This window comes from Haliaeetus albicilla, chromosome 20, assembly GCF_947461875.1.
Source record: "Haliaeetus albicilla chromosome 20, bHalAlb1.1, whole genome shotgun sequence".
Lineage (NCBI taxonomy): Eukaryota > Metazoa > Chordata > Aves > Accipitriformes > Accipitridae > Haliaeetus > Haliaeetus albicilla.
Genome location: NC_091502.1, coordinates 13,341,821 through 13,364,263, shown reverse-complemented (window position 1 = coordinate 13,364,263; position 22,443 = coordinate 13,341,821). Strand labels below are relative to the sequence as shown.

Below are 22,443 nucleotides of genomic sequence, written 5' to 3'. Positions count from 1 at the left end.
TGGATGACTTCCCAAGCCTGTAGTATTAAGTAAGTGAAATAAATAGATTTTCATATGAAGCACAAACTCATGAATTTTGAGGATTAAAAATGAGTTAGAGGGGTTGCTTTATTAATCAATTTAATGCTGGTGATGAGCTCAAAACATGATACTGTAAATGCAGTTCTGTGATGTGTCACCAGAGGGGTTCCTAATCATAGCTCTGTCTTGAACTGTGTTGCTCAGCTATGAGCAACAGCTAGGCAGTCCTGTTGAGAGGGTGAACTATAAACAACTGAATCATCTTTACAATATTAATAAACTGAGTTAAGGAACAGCTGAAAGACCGACTGTAGGATAAGTATACCAAGAGAATGGGAGGAGCTATTTATGCTAAAAATTTGGTGCATAAAATGAATATAACCAGATCATAAACTTATGATTGAATTTAGAATAACTAATCACCAAAGCAGTGAGTGGGAAGAGACTTCCATGAGGAAGAGATATTTAGGAAGCATTATTTACTGAGAGGGTGGTCACACCCTGGAACAGGCTTCCTAGAGAGGTGGTCAATGCCCCAAGCCTGTCAGTGTTTAAGAGACATTTGGACAATGCCCTTAACATGCTTTAACTTTGTCAGCCCTGAACTGGTCAGGCAGTTGGACTAGATGATTGTTGTAGGTCTGTTCCAACTATTCTATAGTCTATTCCCCAGTTGCCCAGGATAGTGCTAGACTTCAGTCTATGAGACAAAAGACTTTTTTCTGTCTTTTGCTCCTATGTCAGCTTTGTATCTCATATAGGTCTAAGATTTGGTAGACCAAAATCCAAATGTTCTCTCCTTACAGAAACTAAGTGCCAATCTTCTGTTAACATAATCAGGATTTTTGAATGCTAAATTACTATTTCAGTTACTTAATACGTCAGCCCCTCTACATGTGTAGAGCATAGCTAAATTCAGGTCCACTGCTTCTTCCAATGCTGTACAGTGACCTCCAGGACTGAGGCCTAAATATGTACTTAGTGGTATGGTACACTGAAAAGCTGTCCTGTTAATCCCACTTTAGGTGTGTAACTTGAAGCTGGGTTTTCACTTACTGTGGGAAAGGAAATGTAAAGTTAAAGGTAAAATTTATCAATTGTACCTTACTTTGTCTAATATCCAAACACCTGAAAGGAGGCCAGGTTTTATATTTGCACTGATACCTCTGAAATCTTAAGCACATAATTTTGCTTTATTGTAGTAATGGGATTACAAAATACATTACGAATGATTGAACTGGGCAAAAATGCATTAGGTCTGGTATTCTAGCATTTAAAGGTATATATAGTGAATGCTTCTTTTCAATGGTTATGACTGTGGAAGGGGTTGAGGGAATTATGAAACCATCTAATAAAATAAAAATCCAACTGAAATTGATACAGTAACTCCAAAGATTTATTTATTCATCTGTACAACAGAGGTGAGACAATCCCAGTAACTGAGTTGCACTTAACTGTCTTAATTTCTACAAAGTAAAGAATTGCAGTTCTATAGAAGAATTATTTCCAAACTCTTCAAGTAAAAACCAGAAGCTTTCCACCAAACAATGCAACTAAGAAAAATCACAAGAGTTGTTACTTCAAATCACTCTTCCCCCTGTACCTCAATCTCAGTGAAAAATTAAACAGCTCTGCTACCCCCATTTTGGGTGCATGGCTGGTGCTATTAAGACTATTCGTTAGCCATGGTTTGCTGGAGTGGGCTGTGCCTCAGACACAACAGTTCTACTACTCCATGTGAAAAAGGAAAAAAACCATCTATATGGCCACTTTAACATTGCATGGCAGAATAAACTATTGCTCAACAAAAAAATTAACCTGTGCCAGAGCTGTAGTCTTGTTTTCCCTGATGTGCTGTACCCCAGCCTAGATGCAGTTCCCACCTCCTGCCTGTGCCCTGTGTGATGGACTAGTGCCAGTAGTAACCAGGATGGTCAAGTCCCACCACACCAAGCCTCTTCACCAGGGAGAGGTCTACAAATAGAACCTGAGCAGGACTGAACAATTATTCAGTGACATAAGGAGATGCAGGCCTCTGTTTCTTGATCCTTGCTCTAGTTTTCCATACACCAGTGTAAATCAGGAGCCCATCTACTAGGTCAGCAGGTTTACCTCAGTATAAATGCAGAAGTGATATGGAAGCAGCATCAGCCATCTTGCACAGGACCCCCAGTGTATTTGGGCCTCCATCTAAAGGCCGCCTGAGAGATGCCCTGTTGCCTTCACTGGGCTTTTGACCAGACCTCTGTACATGTGTGCTGCAGTACCAAGTTCTGAAAATAGTTGTAAAAATGCAGATTATATTCTTCTAAAATGCTGTCTTACAGATGTTCCACTTCTCTCTGTAACTTTCAATGCTTATCAAATGCTGCTAAAACATTGCATACAGCTTCATAATAATAAAAACCAAGAGCAAAGCAATTGCTACATTCAACTTAAAAGCCAATTTCTAGAAGCAATTTTCATATTTCATTGTATTTATGATGGTGCAATTACCTTCTTCCATTTTTATTTTATCTTCAATTGTACGTGCAAGGAAAAAAAAAGCTATGGATCGCATAATTTGTTTTCTTATAAGGACCCAGTTAGAGAACAGGGTTGTGGATGGATATCTCCAGTCTGTCTGTGCTTCCTGCAGCTAGTCTCACTGTATAGCCTGTTGAGGAAAGTCTCTGCAGGTCACAGGTGAGCTAATGATTGAAGTTTAAAGTACTCTTTATCACCTTCTACACAGCAAACCGTGTCCCTTTATAGCCTAATAAAAATTAACTAACCGAATTGTCAAAACCCAAAATTTCTAAACTAAACTTCACACCAAACTTCAAAATAAATACAATTTAATACAAAATATTAGGAAAAAAACCATTTTACTTTCAAAAACCTATACTTGGTCTCAAAGGTATCCTATTTAACCTACTATATCCATTATGGAACACACTGGATTTGCACAGTATGTGAGAAATAATTGAACTTACTTAGAAGCGTAATTATGCGATCCACTGTGCTAGTAATTAGCTATTTCAGAGACTTGTGTGTGTACCTTAAAGTGACTCAATATGTGCGTTCTTTAAATTTGGTTACAAATACTGGAAAAAGAAAATACTGTCTCTACAAAGTGCTGAGTTCCTCTTCTTATGAAAGCCAATGCAAAAAAATCAGGATGTTTAAAGAGTGTCTCAACATTTTGCAGGATCGCACCCAAGATAGGTTTAGAGATTGATCATCTTTACAAAAGGAACTCTTTCAGAAGTTACAACAGCTGTGATAGGATGGGTGTCCAACACTGTCTTCCCTGAAGTCTCTTTAAATGATGGCATCATGTTCATCACTGTAATAGAAACACAGTAATCAATGTTCTGCAGTACAAGCAACAGTCAACATGAGAAACAGCCACCCAGCTGCCGCTAAGAAGGTTATTTTGTGAACAGAGGCCACCTTGCCAGAAAGGGCTAAGGGCACATTGATCTGGCAGTTACAGTTCTCTCTGAGCCAAGCCTGAAGTTAACAGAACAATTTCATTTTGTCAACACTTGCCAACTTCACTAGCCTTATTAACATTTTGGCTTTCACATTTCATTCAAGTACATATTTTTAGATCAGCTGTTGCTCAGGCATTTTTATCCTATCTTACCTATATCCAATAATAACAGCTAATCAAAGCCAGTTTATAAGGTCAGCGACAGGTTTCTTTTGTTTTAAAGATACTGTTGATCTTAATTCTACAATATCCATTCAAACACTACTGTGGGTAAACATGTGCAGCAGGGACTGGTTGAATACCATGACCAGCAAGCAGGAGCCAAGACAGAGAGTAAACACTAGCACCCCAACAAATCTAATGACATCACCTCACTTAAAACAAGCTTCTCAACTGAGATGGATGATACTGAATAGGAAAAAGAAAAGCAACCTAGTTTTAAGAATTCCCAGTTCTTAAACTAAATGTGGGACAAGGAGGCAAGTCTGGAAGCCTGGAAGAAAACTGAGTAGAACTGGCAAATGGGATAGTACAATTTTGATTAACTATTCACTTACAAAAGGGGTGAGATACAAGATGAAGTCAAAATCATAGATGTCTGACTGGTCCTGTGCTCTCAGAAATGAATGCTGCAAAGGAGAGGAAGAGTAGCTCCACAAAGAACCATACCCAAGACAAGACTGGACCTACTACCTCCTGTCCCCCAATCTGATAATCATAAAGGAGGGAGACCCGTTGGCTGGAAAAAGTTGGTGGCAGAGAAATCTGTTTAAATCAGTGTTTTTCAGCTTGTAGTCTACAGACTGTCTGAAGCCAACAGACAACTTCTAATGGGTCTTGAAAAGGTAACTAAGAAAAGCACGCTTACTCTCAATAGGCTTGTATTTGCTGTACAGCACCTACACTCCACAGGGAAAGTAGCAGCAGCCTGCAGCTCAAAGAAGGTTTAAAGTCACAGAGGACAGGGTAAACAAGTGATTATAGGTGGGATCCACCCTATACCTTTCAATACCCACAGCACAGACTTCTTTATCTAAGACTCTTCAGCTGCCCTCACAGTAAATGAATACAAAAATGCATGGATAGGCTGATTCATGTGACAGATTTACCCTACTTTAGGGTAATATGAATGATATGAAATGACTAGTTCAGATGCAGATGCCTGTATTCAGTTAAATGATTTCTCCTTTCATGGACTTGTGAAAAGTACTTAGAGCAGGTTCAGTGCACCCAATTTTATGGACATTCTGGAGTTGAGAACAAAGTGACACAGAAAACTAAGTCTTACAAATCAACCAGTTGGCCTGCCTATATTACAAGATGGGGCAAAAGTCTGAGTTCATATATTGACGATAATCAAATACTGTGCTTTTAAAAATGTGAATAATGGCCATATTACCTTTGAATGTTTTCTGTGACAATAAATAAATGAATCAATTCAACAGTGGTGGCTTAAGAATGTGGAGTATTAGATGTCTGGCTTTAAAACTGGCTGCTCAAACTAGACTCGAAGGTACATAAAAGGTGATACAAAAGATGGTAGCAGAGTTCCAACAAGATGTCATACAGGTAATAGAAAACAGAGCTACTGCAAAAAAAGTTAACGGCAAAGGGGAGGAAAATGCCAGAGTGAATACACAAATCTAGAGTCTAAGAGAAAGTGTCAGGAAGAACCAGAAGTCTTGCAAATTGCAGCAAACATTTCAAAGAAATGTTCTGAAGGAAATGTTAGCTATTCATGGAACAGCTAAAGGACAAGGATCCTTTATTAAAAAAACCCCAAACTTTATATAATAGATCAGAGAAAACAACCCCACACAGAAGAGAGGCATAATAATAATGAGGAATAGCTGAAGTGATGAAAGACAAAATATCACAGTTAATTCTCTTAATGATATTAATATTATGTACATTAAACAAACGTACGTATCAGAGTTCATTCTCCTTGTTTTGTTTGTCCTTGTTCCCCTCAAGAAAGTGATAAATTGACATGGGACAATGTCTTGAGAACTTACATGGTTCTGTACTGAATGCCTCTTCTAGAGTGATAGGTTTTGCATCCGATGTAGAGAATAACTAGGACTCCAAGTGTCAGCGCGATGCCACCTACAAAACTGCCCACATCAAATTTGGAGGTTTTGGCTACGACAGCCTCAGATTTTGATGTGGCTGAAAAGAAGAAAACAAAAGGCACTTTTTACAGAGCTTGCAAAATTGTGTTTTGAGGGACTCCTCTATATCTTGCCCTCTCCATTGACATATCATCTAAAGACCCAATTAGACAAATTTAACATAGATCAACTGGCAAGATACCAGCCAAGCACACTGAAACCTAGAGCTCCATTTTTAAGTGCCGGATTCTAGTGATGCCGGAGCAGCTGATCCAACTGATTGCTCTCTCTGAAAGACTGACTGCCCCTTCTCCTCCTCACCTCCCTCTTTCCCCTGCCTTTTCCCCCCCCTGCTCTCCCCTCTTTCCACACATGCAGCTCCTGCCCTTCTTAGGCCAGTTCTAGTATTTTTCATACCCTCCATGAGCCAATTTAACTCACTAGGCTGGCCTGAAATTAGCCCAGGCAGAAAAGGAAGTTGCTTTTAGTCAGGTGAGTGTATCGAGTCAGTCTGCAGAGGGGTCCAACAACCACCAAGTCAGTCAGTATAGTTATGTGGTGGGAGTAAAATACTTTTGCTGGTGATGAGCTGTTGGATTGCTTTACCTTGTGTCATGGAATTGTACCCTCACTCTCCAAGTGAGACCTCAGATAAGCCATAGCAGTTTCTGTGTGAAAACGGGTTTTATCTGCTACAAACTCCCACTGAAACACCCAGTCTCTGCCCATCTCTATTTGTACTTGCCACAGGGAGCCTTAGGTGGCCAACTAAAAGTTCTGCTGATGACAGCTTCACCTACCCAATAATGCTTCACTGACATGTGAGCAACCCCGATCTGTTTAAAAGTGCAAGCGTGAAGTGCTGTCAACAAGCAGCTAACCGCAAGGAAATACTGAATTCTACGCTTACTGTTTTTGTATTAAAGGGTACTGTCAAACTGCGTTTGACAACTTTTACATAAAGCGTGACTCAGTCACAGTCATACTCTATCCTCTGTTAGGGATAAAACTCATTACAAATGTAGCCAACAGAACTCAGTCTTTCTACCAAGCCAGTAGACGTATTTTGAGCCACAGGTCAGCTGTGAAAAAGGAAGTATTAGAGATGAGTTCAAGTAAGCTGTAGAAGGGAGAGCTGAACAAATACAGAAGGTGTATTCAAAAGCCAGGCTTTCTCCTAACATTGCTAATCTCCTTGCTGGTGGCTGCTGGTTCAGACCACTCGCTTTTTTTTTTTTTCCCTAAATACGCCAAGTCTCTCAGGTTAAGGGAAGCCTTATTTAAGTGGAATACTCAGAGGAACATGATTGTAGCCAACTTAGTAATAAAACCCTACCTTACTCTTGTTTTTCAGCATGCATATACCTTCTTTCTTTGTTACACGACTGTCAAACTAACAACTCTACAACTGTACAACACATGTAAACATGTATACAAGCCTTTACGAGCTTCTTGAAATGTGAACTCACCTGTTACAGAAGTGAAAGAAATCTTGGAAGTGGTCACCACTGTAATATTGTGTTGTGATGATGTGACTGATGAAGCTTTGGTGGATCTTGTTGTCTGGATGGTTTTAGTGGGCTGAGTCATCAAGGTGACAGATGTAGTGGTGTTGGTGGGCTGACTGGTACTGGTCAGATGAATAGTACTGGTGGACATACCTGGAAATTTTTTATTTGTGATATCACACAGAAAAATACTTAAAAATAATAAACTGTATACTCATTGAATAAGATAGCATTTATCATGCCCAAATAGTATGGCAGAGTAACAATGAAAATGCCAGTGCATGCATATCCAGGATTGCATACAGACTCCTCCCCTATGCATTTCCTTTGGAAAGACCTAACTTCTGATTTCTGGGACTGAGGGTCAGGAACGGTTTAAAGTAAAGGCTGTAAATAAAACCTGGATAATACCTGATAACTTTTAGAGGGCCAATTTTGTTTGGATAACACTATGCAATTCCATAGAATCACACCTAACAGTATTTTAAAATGTGATAAAATTCTGGATCAAGAGTAACTTTCCATTTGAAGTGCCCAACTTTTCAGGTAACTAAGCTTTTCTGATAAGAATGGATTTTGCATGAAAACATGTGCCCCATCCCGTCCTCCCCCCAGTTTTAAAAAAGATGTAATCTTGAATTTGCTATTGAATGAAACACCAGCTTTACTAAGGCTGCACGTCTATTAAACTTACCAGAAAGAATTCTGTATGTATGTTAACTTAAGGTTCAAGGTTTTCCACACGTGACAGAAGTTTGACTAAAGTAAATCTGCTGGCTTGTATAATTTATTTATTAGTGAGCTGTCTTGCCAAGGTTAAAACAAAGATTGGAATGCTGTTTCACAAGTTTAGTTGACACCTAATGTCTTTAACTTTTACTCTGCTTTTACCTAACACTTCCCTCCTCAGAAAGCTTTAATGAACTTTTCAGAATAAAAATACCATGAAACAAAATTCAAGAATAATAGAGATTGATATTTATAGCAAAATCCTTAGAGCCTTAGTAGAAGGCAGTCAGCTAGAATGATCTTAAGAATAATTACTTATTTTTCTAAGAAGGAACTAGCAAGAAACATGAGCCTGTTATGCAACTAGCATTTCTCTAAGCAGACAATATGAGGCAAATAGCTTTTATGTATGAAGAAATTTTAGGGGGAAAAAGCTCCCTTTGCAGCTGTCTACTACTGTATTGTTTCTATAACCTCACACAAGCCGAGTTCATTTTAAACACCACAAAAGCTTTTCATTACGGACATTCAAATGTCTAATTATACCCATGTTTTCTTGAAACTGTCTAAAACTAGAACAACTGAAGAACAGGTAGTTTCATCTCAATTCCACAGTAAACTTGATAATTCAATTTCTGCTTTTTTTTTATACAGCATCTAAAATGCTTCTATGGAATAATCTTCCTGTAAGTGTGGTTTAAAACATGAGTAGCTACACACAGAATGGTGTCTTTGCTAAGAATTAAGTATCACTGCTTCCTGTGCAGATGTGAATAGCAAAAACTTAAAAAACCCAAACAATACAACAATTTAAACATTAAGAAAGGAACTGGCCTACACAACACTTTTCTGAGACATTTAACATTAAAACTACTGAAACAGCCCAATACAGTCCCCATTATAAATGTTATTTATTTTCCTGTTCTTTGATGTTATAATTGTATTGTGCCACAACCTTAGGAAACACTTTGAAATGAGCATTTGTTGAGATGGAACAGCCGAGTACTATATTCATGTGCTTACCTTGTTACACTTAGGAAATTCAGTTCCTCTACGAAGCATGTGTAAAATACATCAGATAAAATTCAGGGCACATTTTAATACTGACAGGTAAACTCCCCAAAGGCACAATGATCTAAAAATATCAAATGGTTCCTCATTGTAGGAAATAAGCAAGGAAATGTCTATATGGAAACCATCTACAGTTACGTGACATGAAACCACACCTGGTAACTGCATTCCTAATACGAAAGATACCAAAAGAAAGACAAATCTAAATGCAAGTGTCAATCAGTCAGTTTTCTGTGGTTTTTTATTTTTTTGATTTTTTGATTTTGATTTCTGGTGTCAAACTGGCTTGTGTTTCTGAGCAACACAATGGCTACTTGTTCTATGTGTAACATTGTTAAACCATGTTACACAGAGATGGTACTTATCCTATGGCCATTACATTACCCTACAGAAAACGTGAGTCAGCACAAAAAATATCCAAGCAGCTATCGTGAGGAATTTCAGCAAGATTTGCACATTACTCCCCCCCCCCGCCCCCCTTTCCTACTAGCGATCCTTTTTTCTTACTTTATCAAGATTACAGCACTTGGTGATATAACATTAGAAGTAAAATCTGGTTAATCTCCTACAGACTTATCTTTCATGATATATTTAGCACCAGTCATTTCAAAACATCAGTGGGAGGCTATCTGAGGCAGCTGGAAAATTTGGGAAGCTGACATGAATTGGGCACCAATCTGTTCTTCTGTGTCTCTGAAACATCTTACCCGTACTATTTTACCAACAGAGTTAAGATGAAAAAACATTTGCTAGCAACATCTGTCCTTTTATTTCCCTAATTACTTTTCCCCCCAAAGACCAGCTGGGCTTCATCGAACATCATGCTAAACAAACCCAGACTGCCTGAGTTAATTTTTATTACTTAAAAAGGATGCATGCCAGTAATATCATTCAGGTTTATGATGCTTTGTTTTCAAGAGAGACAAATATTTTACTTTGTATGCTACCTGTGTTTAAACATTAAATAGCTATGCTATATCCATCAATCAAACTATATATATAGCATAAAGATAATAATTCTTAGCAGCATGCACTACCCCCTTAGCATTCTAACTCAACAAGAACAAACAGAACTCAAATTGCATAAGCACTGTGCTAATATACAAAATAATTATTATTGAATGCTCTTCCTAAAATAAATAATACTCTCATTTACATGGAAAATGATTGAATGAAAGAGACTTTTGCTTCTGCCATGAAAAGCTTCCAAAAAAAAGAAAAAAAAAAAAAAAAGGCAGAGACTCTAAGCAAAATTAAATGCATCTATCTTGTAGTCTTTATTCTGAAGAGGTCAAGACAGATAATCAAAATGGATGAACATTGTCTTAAAATCTATGAAGTTTATAACAAAAAAAAAAAAAGGAAAAAAGCCGAAGAAGGATGTGAATCATAAACAATGTGAATCAAGGCATAGCTGTTTGTTAGGTTTGTACTGTGCCTAACAGTAAAGGGCTCAGGCATCTTTTTACTGTTATTATCCAGACAAAGCTCAGACCCCTGCAAGAAACCCATAGTCAGGACTGGAGCAAAGGGTGGAAGGGTTGGAGCACAGGGTGGGTGAAACACCTGTGGTTAACAATGGCTTTACACATGGTTAAGGCCCTAAGGCAACAAGGGGATTACAAAAATCTCTCCACTTTCCAAGTCAGACATGCTTAAACTGGTACGTTGCAGGCAATGGAATGAGACACTGCACCACTTTCTTGCTATCAAAAGGAAGGTCTTTGCAGAGATTTTTTTTTTTTTCCCCTGGTGAGTATTTTATTCTTAAATTAATAAGAAGCAACTTCTGATTGCGGTAGCTCAGAGGTTATCTGGAGACTACAGAGACACAAAGTGAGAGTTGTGCTGGAAATGGAATGACGTAGCTGGGACCTTATGATCAGCATAAAACTCCACAAATACACAAAGCATCTTGAGGTACACACAATATTTCTGCCCTGCTTTCACATGGCTCTTAGCACAAAGGGGACCCAGTTCATCCATGGAACTAGCTTCTCTTCTCTCAGATACAGCCTTGTATCTGTGCATTGCAGACTGAACAACTGCATGACATTAATTATTATCCAGTCTTTACTGACGTGGTAAAATATGCCTGTGCAAGTTCTTCCAGAAAATAATTGTTTTAATTTCCTTTATTAATAATCTCTCACTGACATAGCCAACAGTTGGAACACTGCAAATACAAGTGGATGAACTGTTTGTTTCTGTCCCAGGTTAAGTATCTGCTTTCAAACTCCACTAGTTTATGTAATACAGCTATTTCTTCTTTCTACAAAGATGTGTTTTGTAAACATGTTACTTATGTTGAAGCATCACAACTGCAACGCTGCTGCCTTGGGAAATCATCCTTACCTACAGTTCTTTTGCCAAGTTGTGAAGGAAAGACAGTAGTGCTAGAACAATGCAGAAGTACCCGTGACAGATTGTCCCAGATCTGCTGCTCATGTCTTACTTGAAAACCACTGTTTTGTGCTGTGTGCTCTATAAGGACTATTTTCTATGGTATAAGGTGCCATGAGTCTTACCTAAACAGAAATGGAGTCTTACTCTTGAAAATCAAGCCCCCAGGACTTCGTTATACCCTAAATCTATTTACTGTGAAGTAACATTAAACAGATATGCACTATTTGCACCACAACCCATTCATCTTTACTCCATGAAAATGAAAGAAGTTTGGTTAGAGACAAAGAATGAACATTAAAAAGACCAATTTCTTTCAATTCTTCCTTCATTTCTTCAAAACTTCTTTGAAGTTTTATTTTGATTCCTGTTTTTCAATGGCACCACAGATATCATTGCTTCTACTGCACGCTACCTAAACTTGAAACACAGTATAGCTTCATCTCAGAGTTTTTTTACATGTTGCCTCCCAGCCCTAAAATGATAACGCTTCTCTCAAATACCCACTTTTGATGGATATTTCTTTAGAATTTGGTACTGTCTGGGGTAGGTTTGGAGCTAGCTTCTAGGTTCATAGTAATGGACAGATGAACACATACGTACCTACTGTAGATGTTGCTGTAGATTGTGTGGATGACGTAACAGTGAGATTGGATGAACTGCTATTGTCTTCAAGGAAAAAAGAAAACAAGAAAAGAAATATTATTTATTTTCATGTTAATATACTATAATTAAACTACCCACAACACAGTACTCTCCTCAGGGTATCTGTGTTTGCAGGCTACAAATGGGAATACAGCAGAGAGTGTTCCATCCCAAAGCAGATGGTTTTATCCCTCTGCAAAATGCTTCCAGATCTCAGTGCAGCAAGAACATAGTTACACTGTACACACAGCAGTGCCCAAATGGTCTGCATCTGAATTCTCTACATCTCCTCTTTTGCTCTCTTCCACTTCCACATCATGCTCTACTGCAGTTGCCATCAGCAGCCATACCGTCACTGACTTTCTTGACCTACTTAAGCACTGTGGGTTTTTTTCTAGCTTCAGTTCCATTTCCTGTCCCTTAATCTTTTCTTTCCTTTTGCTGCATCTCTGTTACAAACTGGGCTCATGCTAGGAACATACTGTAGTCATGTCAAATAGAGACAGACCAATACCCTGTGAAACATCTTTCTGTGGGCTTATGCTCTCTCTACACAAAAAGGGTCCTAAGAATGTACCTGTTTCCAAAGACTTAAAATATAAACCATGTTTCATCCTTAATGGTTTTGTCCTTCCCTCCTTTCTTTCACTTCTACTTTTCCAGTTCTTCCCCCCAAACCCCTTCTCCCCACCCCCCCCCCCCTCATGTTACTTCTAGGTTCTCAGGCACCCTCCCACTCTCACTTCTGTCCTCATTGCTGCACCCCTCTTCAATGTTTCTTACAGGTTAATGGTCTCTTCCTCCTGGCAAAGATCTACTGGGCTGTTTGGAACCTCCCGTTCCTGGAAGTGTCACTGCCCATACTTCCCTCCCTTCGTTCTGCACTGTTGTCTACGCCCACTCTGTGATTCTTTTCTCTGAAGGAACTGATTTTTTACAGCATCCTCCCACGTGTTAGTGCTATGCACCTTGCAGCAGCTTTATCACTTTTCAGCATGGCTGGAAAACAAAGTGCATAACCTCAGAGATGACGAGAATAGCAAGAGAGCTACCAGAATCAAGAAGCAGGCCTATTTCCTTTGAACAGATGTATTTTTCTTACCACTGGAAAAGTCTAGTCTAAACCAGTTTTGTCAACCCTCTTTGCAGTTGCATACACATTATGAGCAAGCTCAGGTTTAAGAACAAATGCAACAAATTTACACCTCCATATCACCTACCAAAAAGGAGGGGGTGGGGGGAAATTACAGAGGGAATTACTTTGCCTTTTCTTTGGTGTAATCATAGTGAACTAACCCCACCATTGTGTACTGCACACACAATCCTTACATTGACATACCTGGGATATGAAGTTGCAGATTTAAATGCCTTTGAAAAACAAACACATTCTTTCTTGGATATGTTGACTTTTGTACCAGCGTAAGCCACAGATATGCCTGGGGCTAAACCTTTCCCACACTGGCCCAATAGTGTAACCAGACCACAGCTCTGTGTTTCCCCCAAGTTCCAAGTGCTTACTTCTGCAACTCTGGGAACACGTCTGGATGTGGACTGCGTGCTCATACAGGTGAAAAGAAGGCATGTACACTGCCTGGAATTTGGGTGTGAGTCAGTGATGCAATTAACACAAGATAGAGTGAGTCAATGAACAGAGTATTGGCTATACATCTCCCTTGTTGGCTAATAGCAAATGAGATAAGCAAAGTAGTACAGGGCAAAAGTGACTCAAGGAATATGCTTTTTGCATGGCACACGCTTAGAGGTGTACAGCTTAATGCAGTCAAAATGAGATTACACCATGAAATAAACATGTACTTTGGCAATGAGCTCAAGCACAGTAGGCCTAGGATCCATTTTGACATTAAAAATCAAACGAAAAAGTGCCTTGCCCCTTTTTCTGAAGAGCACTGAATTCTAGCCCAGCAGACTTCTTGAGCTGCTGGTTCTCTTTTTAACTGTAAATTGATGTTGGCAGGTATTTCTAGTTCTACATAATGGAACTAGTTCTATATAAAATACATAAAATTTTCCCATTTTATTTCTCCTCTTTCTGTTGCTCTTGGGTACCTAAGGATACGAGCATTGAGTTGTGTTCTACTGTTCCTCTTCAGTATCTTTAGTTGTCGCAGAATAGATGCAACAATCGGCCTACCTCCCTCCTGCCCTACAGCTGTTCACAATTCAATAAAATAAAGAGCAAACTATTACAGGACAGTTTAAGGCATACAATAATACATATCGCTTTTCTCGATGCTACTGAGGAACAACAACAGAAATGCCAAAAGTATTACGTTGCAACTTATGGTCTGGCATCGTAGTAAAGGGTGTAGTACTGCTGGAGTTGTTTGTCTCTTCATTTCCTACATAAAACCCAAGAAGAATAAGATAGTTTTAGGTTCTTTATTACTAAGAAACAAACAAAAAAAGTTAGCACAGCATCTGTCACTTGCTTTGGGCATATAAATGACCAAACTACCATGGACAAGAGTTAGGTATAATGATGATATAAAAGCATGGTACCACAACAGCCTGCTCTTAGCACATTAAAAATGACAACATTTGCACTACCCAACCATCAAATGAACTGGAACTCCTTCCCATCCTCAGTTTTATCTTCCCCACCATCACCATCCCAAGTTCTCTTCCTCCTTGAGATGAAAGGAGACTGAAAGAAGCAAGAGGTAGAAAATCAGGCATCTTCCTTCAGTAATAACATATGACCAGCATCACCTACAGCAGAAGGAAAAGAACTTCTCATGTAAATATTTTCCTATGAAGTCTGCAAGGCCTCTGCAAGCAGATGAGTGCTTGCTCTGCCCCTACATGGACAGCATGGTAAGACAATAAGCTCCACTTAGATGCTGAATTGCTTAGTTTGGGACTAACAGCATGTTAATGCATCCACTGAGCATTTCACAGGTGGGCAGTGGGATACAGAAGGATCACGCCTCTGTTGAAATATCATCATATCCTAAAGACTGAGGCCTGATTACTCTGTGCTTAGGCCTGATCTACAAACAAATGGTAAAATTTAAAGATAAACCACACAGAATGAAAAGTCTGGCATTCACATGCATGCAAGAGGATCAGTTGTGGATTCTGCCTTTGCCAAGCAGAGTTTAGTTTTGATCACTTATGACAATATTCTGCTAAAGGCAAGCAAATAACCTGAACTAAGTATTACAGAAATAGGGCACTTTCACAGTAGTTACAAAGTAAAGATCTCAGAATGGTAAAATTTGCAAATACAAATGGCGAATCATTTGCAACTTATCCCTGCAATATCAAGATTGAGGGCAGCACTGCAAGATATGTTAGACTGTTTAATTAGGGAGCTTAGGGAAAACAAACAAAAAAGGGAGAATGGAACACAGCTAAACTAAGCTTCCCCAGCAAGGACCCAATCCTGCAAAAAGTGGTCTACACCAGAGTTAGTCCTCCTGCATTTAACAATGATCTGACTGAGGAAGCTAAGCCAACAGAAAACTGACATTATCCCCCTCCCCAACAGCACACAATGTTTTTTGCTGCCTCAACCAGCAGAATGGGCTCCCTGTAGCATTAGATGAAAGAGAGGGGTAGGAACCAGAAGTGGAAGGGAAGACAGGACTGTATTAGTCCTAGTTCAGATCAGCTTGGACTGCACACCTTGAAAGACATCAAGGACCATATCCAGCTTATAAGATACTTTTTCCCTCCTCAAAAAAAAATTAAGTTTCTTAATTTGGATCACAAGCAGTTGCTCCAGAATACAAATACATCTTAATATGGGGTACTGCATAAGCATATGCCACATTGGAACACGTGGCTGTGAATGGGACAGGTGAGAAAAAGAAAATCTCTAAAATGACACTATTCCCAGACTGTTCTCTATCCTTGGAATCACTGCAGGGACAGCAGAAAACTTCAACCAGGAAGGCAGGAAGGACTCCTGGGTTAAGGCAAAGGGAAAAGCAGCATACACTTTTTACACAGCGGTGGCTCTGACAACTGGACACTCTCATTCAAGACCAGACTGCACAGTGGAACTGGCCCAAAGTGAAACAGTGCGGGTTTCTGGCCTTCTCCAGGGAGCAGAAGTGCAAGGGTTAGAAGTCTGCACTGTCCCAGGTGTACATGTGCAGGCGTGAGCACAGGAAGGAAGCGGGGAGAAAGCTGGCAGCCAGCTGCAGCGTGGAAGGTCCTGCGCATGAGCAGAGGTAAAGCTCTTTGGGCCACAGGATTAGTTGCAATATTGGGCCTAGAAATCTTGAGTAGAGAAACTCTGTGTTCATCCTTGTTCCCGCCATGATCCACAGGAGAGACGGGAAGAAAAAAACCCCCACAAAACTCCATGTTCATTTTTGATGATGAAACAGAACTGAACCAAGGAAATACCCAACTTAAAGCAATGCACCAAAGCACCACATACTAGAAAAGGACAGGGAAAAGGGAGCAACAACATTTTTGTCAGACAACTCTGTTTTCTTCTGTTTAAGGTCAGGCACAGATGCAGCTAAAAACATAACTACTTGTGGCTGGCCAGGGTGTATGTGAAGGCAAGCATGCTTCCTATGAAACGCTATGGCACGGTTTGGTATGCTGAGCGCTTCCAGGGCCTCTCGTGGTTTTGTTGCTCTAGCACGTAAGAAGTCCTAAGTTGGAGACAATTTGGATAAGCAAACTTTGAAACAGGCAAAATCAGGCCAGTTCTTCCAGCTTTGTAGCTGGAATTCAGCTTCCAGAAGTGGCATTCAGACACAGGTGCTGAAGGTCCATGCTTGTGCTAAACACGTAGGTAGGTGGAGGGAACATGATAGGGATAGTTCTGATACTTGTTGAAAACGAACAGATTCTGCCAGATCCTGCAAAAATCAACACATTGGATAACACCTGTGAACCCTTAACATTAGGAATCTGTCCTCTCCAGCTCAGATATGTACCAAATTACTATTCTTTGTAGATGAAGCCTGGTAGAAGCAGCATACACTGGTGACTGGCACTACTCATTCAACTCCCTGCATGTGACAAAGGTCAATTTGCCCACTCCCACATTCACATTTAAGACAAACGCATTTCTAACGACTCACAGACTTTATATCTAGTCTAACTACACCACACGCTGCAGAAACATGTTGGTATACAAACTCACATTTTTACTAAGCACAATTTTACACATTCATTTAGGGGACATTTCAAAAGTCATAGATAAAATTCTGTCTAGACATCTTCTCTTTTCAAGTTTGATTCATAGCAGGTAAGTAGGAGCATCTTATGCCCAAGCCATTCCACTTTTGTTGCTTCAAAAAACAAAAAGTACAGAGGCACTGACATTGCACAGTCCATCAGAAAGATCTCCAACTTGCACAGTAACATCTAAGCAATCTAAATGAGTAACAGTTGAGGTGCTGGAATGGTTAAAACAGAGATGTTAGAGCAGTAACATGAATATATAATCATCCCCTAGGTAGTCTCCACCATCAGGGTACTCATTCTCAGTTGAAATGGATGAAACTCAAATTCCGGAGATTAAAACAAAAACACCCCCCTGGCCCCAAATCCGTGGTAACATCTGCCAGGCAATTTTCACAAACTATCAGTTCAAATCCCCGTTGTCTGGAAACTTTATATTTCTTTTCCCTTTGACTCAACAAGGTCTTTTGGTACTTATTTTTGAAGTGGCATTCTGGACCTACCAAGAAGGTAGGTCATTCTGAGATGGAGGTCATGCAGCATTATCTCAGCAACTTTCTGGACTGGTTCTCATACCTTAACATTGTGAAATTACCTCACAGTCTTGCAAATGAAAGCATAAACACCAATGCATAGATGCCTAGCAAAACAACACAGACCCAAGTAACTGATTCTCAACCCTGGTCAATCCAAGACTGAAAAACTACACCACCTTTTGCTGTCACCCAAGAATCTAAGAGAAGTAAGGAAACATGCTGAAATCAAAACGCCATGCCTGTTCTTAGGTCTGGCAGTTGCTGCTGCTCATTTTTTGTACTGCAAGTAGTTTTGTATACAGGTAAGCTCTTGGAAGATGTTGCTAGCTATCTTTTCTGAACAGAGGAAGGGGGTGGGAGCAGCTTCCTGCCAGGGAGTGTGGATTCTCCTCACTCACTCAGATATCAGGAAGCCAGCTGGATTTTACACAACACTGAGAAGGATTTTTTCCTAAACTGTAACATTTTGGTTATGTTTCTTCCACTGACTTGACCAACACATAGAAATAGGCTTTCCAGCAGAGTAAAAGAACAGCATTATATTGAAATAACCAGCCTGCCCAAAAATCTTAACTGGAATGAGGACAGCTCTACTGCTACTGTCACTTTTTGCAGATCGTAGAATTATAGTATTTGATGGGTTTCACACTTTCTCTGATAGTGTTCATTAAGTGAATCACAAACTTTTGCTGAAACCAACACAAATCTCAGCAGTAGTTTCTGGAAGTTTCTGAGTAAGTGGACAGAAAAAAAAAGGAAACTTCAGTAGATACGTTAGACTGAGCCTTAAAAGGGCACAACTTCTCTCAACATATTATAAATGGGGTCTAGACAACAAATTCATATAAAGAGGAAGGACTACATTTGACTGTCAAAAGTTAGATGAGATCATCCCTGCCCCAGGAGACAGCACTGACTGTACACTGAGTTAAACCAGCATATGCACTCAGAAAGCAGCATGATAAAAGACAGATCAGGGAAATCTTATATCAAATGAAATGACAGTCTACTGTTGTAAAATGGAGGCCATGCGATCTTAGAAAAGCAGTAAACAGGTTACGAGCAAACTTCTTCAAAAAAAGCTTGCTTTTTTTGGAAGGGCAATTATAAAGCTGTTTACATTCCTCATTTTACTTTTTTTGTATCGATTTGTATTATAGCTTCACCAGATTAAACAACAGCATATTAACACTGCTGAACTGACTGATAGTCCTCAACATTATTTATGACAGGTTAATTTTGGTACCTATCTTTCAGCTTCTTTACTTTGGAAAATTGTGGGGCACTGTATGGTGCATTTCAGTCTTCCGAAAAGGCAACTCTGGCAGCTCAGACTTTTGTATCTCTCATTTTATTTGAGTGCACGTTGACGATTATCCCCTGAATCTGGTCGTTTACCACCTGAGTTAAAGCACAAGAAAACAGAAGGTGGTGTATTTACTAGAGCCAGCCGTTAAAAAGAGGCATGGCTGCAAGCGCCAGACCGAAACGCGACAAAACACACCATCTGTCCTAACAGCAAAGCCACGACGACCCCCAAGCTAATAAAAGCCACTCACCACAATTACAGCATGCCTCAGAGAACAGCATCGAGAAGGGCAAGGGAAGCGTTTCCTTCCAGCCTAGCCCTGCCCGGGGCTTCCCCGACTCCCCCACGGCCCGCTCGCCTCGACATCCACCCCGGGACGGTCCCCACTCTACGCCCTGGGACACCCGCAGGGTTTGGGGAACACCTCCTGCCTTCCCCCCCCCCCTCACGACACCTCCTGCCTCCCCCCCCCCTCACGACACCTCCTGCCTTCCCCCCCCCTCACGACACCTCCTGCCTCCCCCCCCCCCACGACACCTCCTGCCTTCCCCCCCCCCACGCCCCCTCCTGCTTTCCCCCCCCCTCACGACACCTCCTGCCTTCCCCCCCCCTCACGACACCTCCTGCCTTCCCCCCCCCTCACGACACCTCCTGCCTCCCCCCCCCCTCACGACACCTCCTGCCTTCCCCCCCCCTCACGACACCTCCTGCCTTCCCCCCCCCTCACGACACCTCCTGCCTCCCCCCCCCCACGACACCTCCTGCCTCCCCCCCCCACGACACCTCCTGCCTTCCCCCCCCCTCACGACACCTCCTGCCTTCCCCCCCCCTCACGACACCTCCTGCCTCCCCCCCCCCCCACGACACCTCCTGCCTTCCCCCCCCCACGCCCCCTCCTGCCTTCCCCCCCCCTCACGACACCTCCTGCCTTCCCCCCCCCTCACGACACCTCCTGCCTCCCCCCCCCCCACGACACCTCCTGCCTCCCCCCCCCCACGACACCTCCTGCCTTCCCCCCCCCTCACGACACCTCCTGCCTTCCCCCCCCTCACGACACCTCCTGCCTTCCCCCCCCCTCACGACACCTCCTGCCTTCCCCCCCCCTCACGACACCTCCTGCCTTCCCCCCCCCACGCCCCCTCCTGCCTTCCCCCCCCCTCACGACACCTCCTGCCTTCCCCCCCCCACGCCCCCTCCTGCCTTCCCCCCCCCACGACACCTCCTGCCTTCCCCCCCCCACGCCACCTCCTGCCTTCCCCCCCCCACGCCCCCTCCTGCCTTCCCCCCCCCTCACGACACCTCCTGCCTTCCCCCCCCCACGACACCTCCTGCCTTCCCCCCCCCCCGACACCTCCTGCCTTCCCCCCCCCTCACGACACCTCCTGCCTCCCCCCCCCCCTCACGCCCCCTCCCCGCCGCCGGCGTGCAGGCAGGTGGGAGAGAGGAGCCGGGGGGGCAGGGCCAGGAGCAGGGCGCGTTCGCCCATCCCTCGGTTGTGTGCAAACATTCACCCCACCACCAAACGCTCCTTGGTGCTTTTTATTTCTTAAAATTATGGTTTCTACTTCAGAAACATCCTGACTATTAAGCCTCTCGCGCCCTGTCTCCGTTACAGGTCCGCTCTGGAGACACCGGCCCTGCGCACGGTGCAATCGCACCCGGCTCTCCTTTGGGAAGGTGGAAAGAAAAACTCGGCCAACCACCCCGCTTCCTCCCGGCCGGGAGCCCCAGCGAACGGGCGCTCGGCGGGGCAGCGAGGGCGCAGCCCGCACCCCTGCTCCCGCTCCCAGCCACCAGCGACGCGGCGAGGCCCGCGTCCTCCCGGCGGAGGCATCGCAGCAGCCACCGGGCGGACCGGCTGCCGCCTCCGTGCCGGCGGAGAGGAGCGGCGGCGGCAGCAGCGCCGCCGCCCGCCGCGCCCTTCCCGTCCCCCCCGCGGCCGCTACTCACGGGATCCGGGGACGAGCAGCAGCAGCGCTGCCGCCTGCAGCGCGCGGGCAGCGCCGGTGAGGAGCCGCATGGCCGCGGAGGGAGCCGCGGGCGCGGACCCGCCGGAGCACGCCAGCCGCTGCCTGCCCGGGCCGGCGTGGGGCGGGGCGGGGGGTGCGTCGGGTGCGTCCTGCGCGTGAGGCGAACAGCGCGTGAGGCGAACTGCGCTCTGCCCCCGCGCGGCGCTGCCTCCGCGGCGCAGGCCGGGGCCGGCGGCGGGGCCCGGTGTGGGTCCGCCCGCCGTCTGGCCTCAGCCCGCTCCTCCGCGGGGCTGTCCCGCCCTCTCTCCCGCCGGTCTCACAGCAGGCTGGGCGGCGAAGGGCTGTGGCGTCCGTGAGGAGAGACTAGCGAGCGGAGAGAAGCCCGTGCTTGACGAGGCGCACGCGGGGGCGGTTGGCCGAGCGGCCCTCCGGCGGGTCCGCGAGCGCCCGCCGAAACGGGGGCCGAGCACTCGGAGTGCCGAGCACCAGGAGTCCTGCCCGCCGGCAGCGGTCACGGTTATTAACGTAAGCCCCTCCGTTTTCTGAATACCGTTTCAGCGTCTGCCACCAGAGCCCTCAACGGCGAGGGTTCGTCCTCCTTGTTAATGACACAGGTCTGAACAGAAGCCGGTTGTCAGGATTGTCCGTCTGCAGCTCACCGTGGGCGTCTTCGTAAGGTGATGCTGCAGGCCGTAACTGTCCTGCCGTTCACAGTCCGTTTACGTGGTGCTGATTTTCATACCGCCTCTGGTTGTGTTTAGTCACCAGAGCTAATGCCGTAGAGAACATATTCCGATATTCCCCTATGCACTTAGAAAATTGTGAAACCAACTACAAAGGTGATAGGGAAAAGTGAAAGGTAACAACCATGTTCAATTCTTTCAATTTTTTCTTGTGTTCTTCTAACATGAAGTTGATGTTAGAAATTTATTTCTCAAAGGGAATTTATTAACAAGTTCTTAAGAGTGAAAACAACTTGAAAATTATTTATCAAAGGAACGAAGACTATACACTGCTACAAATCGCTCTCTAATAAGTTAGAGAAGAACACTTTTAATGTGGATAATTGTAGGATCATCATCAAAGCCGCAGTAGAATATTTAACACTTGTTACTACATTTATGTTTGCTGCAGCACAATGATGTTTCCATGTCAAGCGATGCGTCTGAGCCAGAGAGGGAAAGTGACTGGCCTGAGAGCTCGCAGGCAGGCTGTGAAACTGTGCTCAGGTAGTGTGTGAAACCTAGTTCCTTTCCCTAATGACAGAATTATCCTTTTACATGCATTTGCTCTGTAAGTCTCAGTAAGCAAGTGGTAAACTAAAATGCTGAGTGAAGATTTTAAAATTTTTTTTAATTATAGCTGAATTAGGTCCCATAGTTTGCGTTCAGTGAAAAATGGGTCTGTGCGTTATACTTCCGGCATTTTCCTATGCCTTTGTTCTGCATTGCTTCCTGTGTGGTCCTCATGACTAAGGTACCCGAAGACCA

At 43.1% G+C, this 22,443-nt stretch overlaps 1 protein-coding gene across 1 annotated transcript; it reads right to left on the bottom strand.

Moving 5' to 3' along the window:
- Positions 1 to 1,399: 1,399 nt before the first annotated feature.
- Positions 1,400 to 21,089, bottom strand: TMEM123 (transmembrane protein 123). Its single transcript, XM_069808312.1, has 6 exons — positions 20,934 to 21,089; positions 14,258 to 14,326; positions 11,925 to 11,990; positions 7,080 to 7,271; positions 5,515 to 5,668; positions 1,400 to 3,349 (listed from the first exon to the last, which is right to left on the bottom strand). The coding sequence occupies exons 1-6, from the start codon at positions 21,001 to 21,003 to the stop codon at positions 3,325 to 3,327; spliced, it is 576 nt and encodes a 191-aa protein (XP_069664413.1). The 5' UTR covers positions 21,004 to 21,089; the 3' UTR covers positions 1,400 to 3,324.
- Positions 21,090 to 22,443: the final 1,354 nt, after the last annotated feature.